Genomic DNA, 12,061 nt, shown 5'->3' with positions numbered 1-12,061 from the left:
GATTTGAATACAAATATATTAGCAATTATATTAAATGTAAATAAGCTAAATACTCCAATTGAAAGAACGGGACAAAAAAGGTTAAGTACATTCTGCTTATAAAAGACGTATTTAAAATAAGGAGATTCTGCAAAGTAAAAGTAAAAACATATACCATACAAATAGTAACCTAAAGAAAGCTGATGACTAGTAGAGAAATATCAAAAGAAGTAATTTTAGGAAAATCAATGCTACAGAGAGATAATACCTAACAATAAAAGATTCAATTCATGAGAAAGATACAACCATTCTAAATTTGTATGGCAGCTTCAAAATGCATAAAACAAAAACTGTTGAAACCAAAAACAGACAAATCCAAAAGTATAATGACAAGAAATTAACATGCTGATCTTATTAACTCCAAAAAAAAAAAAAGAAACAGATAAAATAATCAATAAAGAGATAATTTGAAGAACACAATTAGCCAACTGTATATCCAAGTGGATATACAGAGTACACTTCACCAAGCACAGACTAAACATTACGGGTGAATGTAACAATCATAACATGGAATTTCAACGGCTGACCAAAAAATACATAAATGCAATTCTATACCACACAGACCTTACTCAACCAGTGTTTAGGAACATGTAGCTAAGAAGTTATGAAAGTGAAAGTTAGTTGCTCAGTTGTGTCCGACTCTGCAACCAACCAGGCTCTTCAGAACACGGGATTTCTCAGACAAGAACACTGGAGTGGGCTGCCATTCCCTTCTCCAGGGTATCTTCCCGACTCAGGGATCGAACCCAGGTCTCCAGCACTGCAAGGCAGATTCTTTACTGTCTGAGCCACCAAGGAAGCTGAGCTAAGAGGTTATACAAAAAACAAATAAAAAGCTAGAAATGATTACTCTAAAAAAGTTAGGACAACATTTACCTTCTTCAAAGAGTGAGGGAAAAATAAATTGAAGTGGGCATAAAGAAATCTGTTTACAGAGTACTGGAAATGTTGTTTCTTGACCTGGTAGTCATACGGGCGGTTTGTGTTGTGATAAATTGCTTCCCTATACAATTGTTCAGAGAAGGCGATGGCACCCCACTCCAGTACTCTTGCCTAGAAAATCCCATGGATGGAGGAGCCTGGTAGGCTGCAGTCCATGGGGTCGCAAAGAGTTGGACACGACTGAGCAACTTCACTTTCACTTTTCACTTTCATGCATTGGAGAAAGAAATGGCAACCCACTCCAGTGTTCTTGCCTGGAGAATCCCAGGGACGAGGGAGCCTGTTGGGCTGCCATCTATGGGGTCATACAGAGTTGGACACGACTGAAGAGACTTAACAGCTTAGCAGCAGCATACAATTGTTTACTGCACTTATCTGTATGAGTATTATATTTCACAATTAACATGTTTCAAAATAAAAGGAGACAGAAGCTGAGAGACTACACTCATCTTCTAGCACCTTATGATCACAACTCAGGACTTTGTCTTAAAATTTAATAAAATCCCTCTGCTGGCAACAGTTTTGATCTGAGTGCAATACAAAGTTGAATTCTTATAAAAGCATAGACTACTTTTGGAATGACAAGAAACTGGTCCTATTATTTGTTTTGCAAAAGAAATGGGTAGGAATGTGAAGGAATAATTTTTTCAAATCACATCTTTTGTTTTAAAATATTACTGAATATTTTAAATATTCTGTTTTAAAATATTGTCTGAAAATATTACTTATCCAAATACATCAACTTTCTTAAAATAAAAAAATTAATTTCATGACAGTTCCAAAGAAAAAAGCCTGATTTAAAAAACTAAAGAGTTCTCAGACTCCCTGGTGGTCCTATGGTCAAGATTCTGTGCTTACACTGTGGAGGGCATGGGTTTGATCCCTGGGCTGGGAACTAAGATTCTGCAGCCAATCAATCAATAAATCAATATATAAAACAAAACTAAATAATTTTCTGGAAGTTTATTTTCTTGTTATGACATGTTTCCACACCACGCTAAATGTTTAAGTTTCTATAAAATGACTGTAATAGTCCAAGAAAACAAACATAAGTAGATAATGACCCTTCTGGCATCTCCACGTAAAAGAAATATAAAATTTTATTTTAAAATGAAAACACTCAGCTAGATAAGTCATGAATTTCACTTAGTGGTTACTTCCACAATTGCAAGAAATATGATTCTGAATAAAAAGGCACTCAAACAACTGTTAAGCTCCCTTTAAAACATGCTGCCATTCTGGACCCAAGTGCAAGATTAAATTTTTCATGACTTTCATGACTTCTCAAGCAACTATTTTTACTTTCTAAAGAAACAAAGACATTCACAAAAAAAACACAAACAGTAGAATTCTTTCAAGACAATATTCAAAACCACATCTGTGACTATAATACAAATATAAAACATATTCCAATATTTTAATTACAAAAACTTCAATTATTTGTGCCCAGACAGAAATATGTGTGAATAAACACATATCTTACAACATAAAGAAAAAAAACAAAGGAAAAAAGATGTAAAAAATAAACAAGTTGTCATCAATCATTCATTTAAAGCAACACCACCACCATAGATTCAAACACACAAATAACAGGTTCATGTATCCAAAGTTGTTTTAAACTAGCTGAAAAAATAGTTTTCCCTCTTCACTCATCTCAAACTTCTCAAAGACACTAACAAATATACTTTTAACTTGAAGTGCAAGAAATAACACCATGATATGAACACTGCACACAAGCCTGGCCGACAGCTGATGACTACTGCAGATGGATAATGAAAAGAACGTTTATTGTACTCTTCCTAACTTTACTTTTATCATGTGTGATATTTTCCAAATTGAAATGTTTCTAAAATTCCACACACATAAAAGCAAAAAGATTTAACATAGGGTTCTAGAAGGTAGGGGCAACAACCCATGAATAGACTTAGAAAAGATCTGAAACTGCTTATGATTTTTCCTCACAATCTCCCTCCAACCAATAAGTTTCTACTTCACACAACAGTAAAGGCGTTTTACAGATAATATAAACAGATATATAAACACTTATATATCACTTTATTGCAACATAAAATATGTAACAAAAACTGTGTGTAAGAGAAGGTACATACCAGTAAACGTACTTGCATCATCCCTCTCTATTCTTGTTCCATCACTAGTTGACACACAAGAAAAGTGCAGAGGCTCAACTTCTAGAAGTCCAGTGAGAGATGTGAAACTACCTTCAGCAGCGGTGCCACTACTAACCTTCCCATTTCCTAATACAAAGGAGAGACAAGTTTGATAAAGGGTGAATTAATCTTAACAAGGCAACAGTCATAGTGAGAATTATAGCCACCACTTCAATTTTAACTACAAAGATGTATAAATGCACAAACCTTACACAGGGCTTCAACAATGGACATGGTATTAAGAAAACTCACAAACAGGAGGTACTACTTGTCTCTGTACTACAGAAGCAGAGTTGTACAGAAGCAACCACTAACCAGAGGCATACACATTAATAAGAAACTAGAACAAGTGATTTAGATTTTAAACGAGGAACAGAAAACAAAAGAAAAATAAATATTTTAAATGGGGAAAAAATAAGAGAGCTACTTAGATTTAATGCAAAATAATCAGAATATATCCTATGATATCAAGTGTATAAATGACACTAAATTAAAACTAAAAAAATACTCTCAAGATATTAGCAAGATTATATTCTAGAATGAGATATACTGCTTTATAATCATAAAAATAAGTTAGCACATGTAGCAGTAAGAAAAAAAATCAAATGGTCACATCTATGCAAACCATAAAATGACAGAAGACTGGATGGAAGAACACAAAAGAATTAAGAGTGTATATGGTACCAGGGGAGGAAAAGTGTCATTTAGTACTTGTCAAATTTTCTAAAATCAGAGCAATACTTTTAAATAGAATTCTTTATCAGACAAAGTAAAACAGAAGGAGAAGATGGAAAGAATGGAGACACAGAAAAAAACCTGAAGGAATAAATTAAACACCAAGACTAAACTATCAAAACCTTATTCTCCAACATCCATTTGTGCCCAGCCCAGGACCTGATACATGTATTAAAAAACAGTAATAACAATTTACTGAGCACTTATTCAGTAGAAGACATTGCAGATACAAGAGAAAAATGACAGGCCCCAGTTTTCATGAAATTCATATTCTATTCAAAGTTACCAGATATGACACAAATAATTATGCAATTGAACCTTAAAAAAAAAAAAGTGCTACACTTTACTTAGAAGTTCACAGGACAAATAAGTCAAGGGGAAATCAATCTAAGTGAATAGGCAATAAAATACTTCCATGATGAGGTGAAGAGATTCATGTGAAGAATAAAAGATTTTTACGGATCTACTCCAATGAGGCAGAGGAACCCAGGCAGAAGAAATGACATGAGTAAAATCTCTTCAGTAGAAAGGACCATGGCACATTAGAGGAACTGAAAGAAAAATGTGCCTACTGGAACATTTCTCAATCCTAAAATCTCTCTACACATCTTTAAAATAATTAAAAGAACTCAAAAATTGAGCTTTCCTTTATATTGTTTGTATATATAGATTTATAAAAGTAGAGATTTTAAGAAGAGAATATATTAAACATTAATTCACATAATAGTAATAAATTAATCTGATTAGATATAACATCTTTCATTTTTGATGAAAAAAATCACTGTCTTCTAAAACAAAAATAACTTAAATGAGAAGGGTAGCAAAGTCTTACATTTTTGCAAATCTCTTTAATATGTGGCTTATCAAAGGAAGCTGGATTTGCCTATCTGGATCCAATCTACAACAGTATGATGCTTTGGCAGAAATATATGAAAAAAAAACTTGACAAAGAATATATGTAGTTAGAAAAGAAAGGAATATTAATAAAGTATTAAATATTCAAAAATTTGAAAAGTGCCAGTTTAGGATTAATTGCAATATAGAATCTGAAATCTTGAAAAAGACATTCTCAAACTCTGCTACAGCAAGATTAGTTGGTCTACCTTATTCTTTTAAGGAATCTTCTGTCCAAGTATGATGATGACTCACCACGCATCAATCATTTGGAAAATACTGGTTCATTACTATATACAGATCTTCTAAAAGTTAATACACTTCCTTATATAATATCAGAAAATGACACTAACTAATAACATAGCCCATCAGAAAAGTCATTATGTATTGAGAAGCTGTCAAGCTCTCCTTGGAGGACAAAAGTTTTCCAAAATTCTAATCTTTGCTTAAAAGTTCTACTTCTAACATTGACAACAAATAACTATCAATTGGATGGATACTGACATACTTTTTAAATTCCTTTTTGAGAAAATACCTGCCAAATAATCCAATCTGAATGAACACATTTTGTTTCTCATTCTTGCAAATAAAAATGGCATTCCATGAAATAAGCAACAAAAGTTTATAGCTGTAACAACTATACAAGTTCATTTTCTTGAAACAACCATGGTTCTTCAGTATGCAGCAGAAGTGTTTCATGCACACTTCCCATTTCAAAACAGAATATTTAAAAGATGTGTACTCCTGAGTTCAAAACTGAATAAAAATAGTGATTTTAACTATTTCATCAAAAATATTTCTAAGTAAAACCATCATGCTTCTGACTCTTAAGTGTATGGGGAAGATCATCATGCTTTCAAACAATCAGTACAAAAATCTATGCAGTGAAAAGGGCAGATAGGAAAACAGTAGATCCACGGACTCCCTGAAAAGATTCAGGGACCCTGAGAGAGCCTATGGACAACACTTTGAGAATCACAGGACCACAAAAAGAAAACTAACAGGGGAAGGGAAAAAGTCAGATCATACTAGATCATCTATGCTATATTACAGACTTTGGATGGTACAATCTTGGGAAGACATGAAAAATATCTTAAGAAGAGAGAGTAATCAGATCAGGTTTACATTAAAAAATGACTGCAATCATTGCACTGTAAAGTATGAACAGAAGTTTGAGCCAAGAACAGATGCAGAATAACCAGTTGGAAAGTTATTTTTTAGTCCAGGTTCAAGACGACTGTGACCTGGACAATAATCTTGTGATTGTGAGACGTAAGAGAATGGGCAAATTGTAAATACAGGTTGGTGGAAAAATAGATAGGATCAGATGGTAGCCCCAATGTGGAGGATGAGAAAGAGAGGATACAGTTCACATTTCTGTTTTGTGCCACAGATGCCATTAACTGAAAAAGGAAATGCTGCAGAAGGTCTGATGGTGAAGAATAAAAAACTGAGACATTCGTATGGAGATGAATAGTCATTTTACAATGAATATGGCTGCTCTTGTGTATTTAACCAACCCCCTGGCTTGGCCTGAGCTTTATGGTCTTCTCTTTACAGTTTCTCTGTAACAAATTTCATTCTATCCTAAAGTGTACAGGAAGCATGTATAGGTCTAGTTCTAACCCCGCCTCTGAGGTCTACTCATAATTTGACATGTCACTTAGACACACACTGGCATGAGGTAATCAGAGCCTAAGTCATCAAACAGAGTAATTCATTAAAAAGCAAGAAGACCAGATGTATAATCTCTTTCATTAAAAATGCTCATAAACACATGTAGCAAACAAGTCTAAATAGCTAAACATTCTGTTAACAACGGTAATCTAAGAGAATAGAGAGGTTAAAGTTGAGATATTTTGCATTTTATTTCTGTATTTTATTTTTCTCTTTTGCTTTTTTCACAATTCATAACTAAATTTAAACAAAACTGAGACTAACCCCCCAACTTACTTAAATTTAACATGGTAATTATCATGTTTACAAGTAAATTTTTTAACATTTTGGTTTACTAGTAACACTTGTAATAAGTTCAATAAGATGGAAGAAAACAAAAAATAAAGTGATCATTGTCCTAACAAAAACAGAAAAACACCAAACTCTAGCATCTGAAGAGATTATACAAATAGTGTTATATATTCAGTCCTAAACGCACATTCTTTAGAAGTGCATCCAAGAATACATGTAACACTGTGTACCACGTTTACCTCAGAACAGTATGACAGATGCAGAAAATTATTTTTTCTTTCTGCATCTTTGCTTACTAAAAAAGCATATATTAATTTTATTTTCTTTAATATGAAATACTTCCAAATAAAATTGGAAAGACTACAGCAAATAAACAAATTTTAGTCTATTAACATTAAAGTCATACTAACGTAATGAAACACACACACAAAAAAAAACAAACAAAAAAACCCAAGTTTGCAACCCTGTGAAAAAGAACATCAATATTTTTTGATGGGGGAGTTGAGAAACAAAGCAAATACTTTAATGATTCACAGACACAAAAGTTAAGTTCCAGAAACTTTTAGTTCCCAAAGACAGAACGGAATAACTACAATCTACTAAAAATCGATGGTATCTTAAACCCAAGATAAAAAATTCAGAAATTCCTTTAATCAAACATTTTACTACCTGAAAGGACATCTGACAAATCAATTTCATCAGACTGGACACCAATGCTGCTGTTGTACACATTTTTACAAGAAGAGCCACTCATCTCCAAATCAAAGAGGACTGGATCAAATGGTGAACTATACAATCCGTATCTGAAAGATAAAACAAGGTCCTAGCGATTTTCCTGTCAGTCATCTAATTAATAAATTATCTATTTACGTAGCTTTAGGACTTCCCTGGTGGCTCAGACGGTAGAGCATCTGCCTAAAATGTGGGAAACCTGGGTTCAGTCCCTGAGTCAGGAAGATCTCCTGGAGAAGTAAATGGCAAGCCACTCCAGTATTCCTGCCCGGAAAATTCCATGGAGGGAGGAGCCTGGTAGGCTACAGTCCATGGGGTCGGAAAGAGTCAGACACGACTGAGAGACTTCACTTCAAAAGCAGTTTTTACACAGGGCAGAAGGAGACACTAACCACACTTAACTCAAATTCACTGAACTGTGTTCCCTGCAAACCTATGCTCCAAAAGATACAGTTCAGAGACTCAATAAATGTGGTTTCAATTAAGCTGGTATCTAATGAACCAAGACTGAACCTTCATCAGTAGACTGAATCAAAAAAAAGAGGCTTTCAAGCACCCTTCCCTTGCCTGAATCATGACATTGAGTCAGTAGAAGATATAAAGGTTTTCAGTAACATTTCATCAAAATCAAGATTTCTAATCAATAAAGATGATTATAAAAGTGACTGCTTTAAATAACAGAACACACTACTTCAAAATAACTCAAATCTAACCTTTAGATATTTCTTATTTCATTATGTTTAAGTTTTAGAAAATAAAATGGCACATAAAGAATACTAGTTAAGGGCAATTACATGATTTACACAATTTCACCTTACAAAGTTTTAACAACGAAGAATCAAAGTACCTTAAGTGTTTTTTCCCACTAGCAAGAAACACCACTTATAAAGAATTTTAATATAGTTAGCCTTCCAACTATCATCTCCAGGACTTCCAAAGTTGTTAAAGGGAATTATTCTCAGAGAAAATAGAGGGAAAGAAAACATTAAGCAAATATATATCATAACAATTCTGTGCAAAGGTAGTACCATATCCAGAAAGGCCCATCATTAGTCATTTCAAAAGTTAAATACCTTGTCTGAAGCAAAGCCTCCATTGGTGTTAACCTGTCCTGTAACTGCCTGGACACAGCAGTAAGCAGAGATGCACAGGCAGTGCTGCACCCAGCCAGATCGTCGTCTTTAACATAATTCAGTAAGACAAAATACCAATAGACAGAACCTGAAAGCAACAACAACAAATCAAGATTTCTTTTCCTCATTTCTCCTTCACAAAGAAAACTTCAGATTTCACATTTATGAGTAGGTCCTCTTTTCCTAGAACGATTTTCTGGAAAGAAAATCTGTAAGGGCAAATTACAAAGAAGGACTAACTCCCTGGAGGACTTTAAGAGGATGCTGACAAAGAATCGCATTATATTTTTGAGAAGTGTACAAAGTCAACCTAGTCATTTAGGTTTTCAACAAAGTGAGATGATTCTAAGGGACATTTTAGAATAGCCAGAAAAGTGGACATGTCAGACCCTTCAAACAATCTTTCCTAAAATACTCTTTCTCTGTACTAAAAATTTCAAAAACAATAGATGGCAATGAACTACAAATAACATACTTTAGCAAGTGAATGAAGTGTAGTCATTCTTTATTGCCAGTTAGATATAGACCAAAGGTGATCGTAAAAGGTGTTCACGATCATGTATTTTAACTCTTTTATAAAACTTGAGATATCTGAGTACTAAGTACACCCCATAATTTAAGCACCCAACCTCTAACAGTATCTTCAAGAAACTGTTTTAAACACCAGAAACTATCACAGAGAGCAATCAAGTCCAAAACATTCTACTCTATGTAACAGAAGAGTTTATAGTTTTAGTCAATATATGTTCAAGGTAAATAGAAAGGGATTCTTTGTCTAAATTAAGATACGGATAAAATAGCCATTTATCAGGCTTCCCAGGTGGCACAGTGGTAAAGTATTCACCTGCCAATGCAGGAGACACAAGAGACACGGGTTCAATTTCTCAGCTGGGAAGATCCCCTAGAGTAGGAAATGGCAACCCACCCCAGTATTCTTGCCTGGAAAATGCCATGGACAGAGGAGCCTGGCAGGCTAGAGTCCGTGGGGTCACAAAGTGACCATGGGGACCGAACTGAGCGGCAGCAACAACCATTTATCAACTAACTTTAAGCAAGCTTTTTTTCTGGTACACCACAAACGTCAAATTCTTGTGGAATAGGAGATAACTTTTTGAATGGATTGGTTATTTATGCAATAAAAGACTGTGAGAAATGTCTTCCAAAAAAAAAAAATTAAATAATAACACTAGGTAAAGGGCAAAGCAGTAGCCCTTCATAGTAAATTCCTACCTGATAACTACATTCACTCTTGAATGGCATTTCCACAGTTTTTAGGTGCTGTAAAAAAAAAAAAACTCACTGGTCCCTTTCAGAAAATTCCAATTTGCCACAGACCCTACCATTCATACACAATATGTGTATGGATCATTTAACTAATTTATGACATCTCTCTGGTACTTACAGATGTTTTAGTTTGTAACATCTGATCTACCATCACTAAACAACCAAACAACTCAATTATTTTAAGGAACTCCACAAAATGTATGAATTGAGATGACCTGATTATTTACTTAAATCTCCCACTAACTTTTTCCTAAAAATAGTATCAAAAAGAGTACTGCCTATCCAATCACTATTTAAAACCCCTTAAAAAACAGACAAGCTACAGAGAAAAAGAAGACTAATTGAGAAAAAACAAAAGTTATTAAACAATCTTAAACATACTGTGAGATAATTCCTAAAGTTAGAGTTACTTATGACTGAACAAGTTTCACATACCACCAGTTGCTGCTGCGGGTAAAAATGACATATTATCAAGTAAGGCCTTCAACAGAACAGATCCAAATCCAGGTTGACATGGGTCGTACTTGCCATTACTGAAAAAAAATTTAAAAGAAAAAGCTTAAATATATTACTCAAGGTAATTAATTCTAAACATGGTGTATTACTCTTAATCTTTAAATGTGTTCATACAGACTGAAAAAAACCTGCCTCAAAGCCCTGTAAACGTGCAGAAAGACAGTAGGGGCTGACTATACTAAGGGTCTTTATAACTGTTTTCTTATGCAATAAACCACTCTTTTTTTTTTAAACCCAAAAGAGTTAAAAAGCTGGTACAGTGAATACAGACTATTAATTTTAAACATTTCCTAGATAGTTTCAGGGTTTAGAGAAAGTGATCTGCACAATGCTGCAAATAAGTCTGGGCAAACGGACATAACCGGTAATAAAGGCCTCAGGTGAAGAATCCAAAGACAATCAGGGATAGTGGGAGCGAAAGTGAGGGAAGAGCTCCCCTTACCAAACTCCCCCAAATCTTCTAATAAGCAGAGAAGCCCAGCTGAATTCTTTTACTACTTGATTTAACGTGACATTTTGCCCAAAACACCCCAAATTTTTTTCCCTAGGATCTCAATAATCCTCAAAAATCCACTTATGTTATACATATATTCAACAAGAACCAAATGACCCTAGACACAAGGTATCACCTGCCAAACTACAGGAGCACCTACAAAGTATATCTTCGACTTAAAATCACCAACCTGATGCACAAGGCTAGAAATCGAGCACACTTGTGGGCTATGCTTCGTCCTGCCTCAAAGAAACAAACACGTACAATGTCTGAAAGACATTTTCGTGTTTTTGAAAGCAGGCTTTCATTTCCTTCCTTTGAGCTGCAAAACAATAGCAGGCATTTAGGCTCATGCTGAACTTCCAATCATAACATCCAAAGGGCAATCTGTGGTAAATAAAATCTTATTAACCTTCCAGGTCCATTTGAATGTACTCCAGCTAACCAACAAAGAATATCTAACACAAGACTCTGGGCATGTTCTGTGATTTGGCCATCATCTGCTTTTCTACACAAAGTGTTGAGAAGCTTCTCATGAAATTCTGAAAACTGCAACATGGCACATCGCTGCACTCTACCAAAAAAAAAGAAAAAAAAAAAAATATATATGGATATATATACACATACACACACACATATACATAAATACATTAATAATCAAAAGAGAAAAATAAAGCTATTTCAACCTGGTTGGACATCAAATATTTCATTTAGAATCATGAATATTACAATTAAAAAAAAAAAAGAACTTTTGAAAATTACCTAGCACTACATGAAGACCAAGGATGAACCAATGAAGTGAAAAGACAATATATACCATCAATGACATAAGCGCTTAAGAGAAATGAAAAGCAAATAAAAATTTTCAAGTAAAAGTTACGATTTTAAAATTTTGTGGATATTGATATATTTACTGCAAAGTCTTCCTTTGTACTCCTATTACTTAAGAACAGTAGAAGAAAATGAGGTTACCTTTCCTTAGAAACTGAAGTTTTCTTAAATCTTCGGATGGTAACTGAGACTTCTTGAAGTAAGTCACAGCCCCGGAGGTTTTCAGATTTACGGGTGCCACTTGTATTTTCATTTTTAACATTAGAGGATTTTTCCTGAACATACAAAAATAAGTAATTGAATGAATAAATGAAACAAAAAGTTAT

At 34.1% G+C, this 12,061-nt stretch overlaps 1 protein-coding gene across 9 annotated transcripts in view; it reads right to left on the bottom strand.

Annotated features, from left to right (window-relative positions):
• The window catches only part of BIRC6 (baculoviral IAP repeat containing 6), a 213,305-nt gene that overhangs the window by 128,695 nt on the left and 72,549 nt on the right, over positions 1 to 12,061 (bottom strand). For all 9 annotated transcript variants that reach the window (XR_011569131.1, XM_070798081.1, XM_070798080.1 and 6 more), the window contains 7 exons: positions 11,877 to 12,010; positions 11,317 to 11,478; positions 11,095 to 11,226; positions 10,331 to 10,428; positions 8,552 to 8,699; positions 7,416 to 7,549; positions 3,090 to 3,236 (listed from right to left, as the gene is read on the bottom strand). Coding sequence is in view for 8 of the 9 variants with exons in the window: in XM_070798081.1 (XP_070654182.1) it covers positions 3,090 to 3,236; positions 7,416 to 7,549; positions 8,552 to 8,699; positions 10,331 to 10,428; positions 11,095 to 11,226; positions 11,317 to 11,478; positions 11,877 to 12,010 (955 nt within the window). In the remaining variant the exon portion in view is untranslated. The remainder of the gene's footprint in view (positions 1 to 3,089; positions 3,237 to 7,415; positions 7,550 to 8,551; positions 8,700 to 10,330; positions 10,429 to 11,094; positions 11,227 to 11,316; positions 11,479 to 11,876; positions 12,011 to 12,061) is intronic.

Source organism: Bos indicus, chromosome 11, assembly GCF_029378745.1.
Source record: "Bos indicus isolate NIAB-ARS_2022 breed Sahiwal x Tharparkar chromosome 11, NIAB-ARS_B.indTharparkar_mat_pri_1.0, whole genome shotgun sequence".
Taxonomy (NCBI): domain Eukaryota; kingdom Metazoa; phylum Chordata; class Mammalia; order Artiodactyla; family Bovidae; genus Bos; species Bos indicus.
This window is presented reverse-complemented; position numbering and strand designations above follow the sequence as displayed.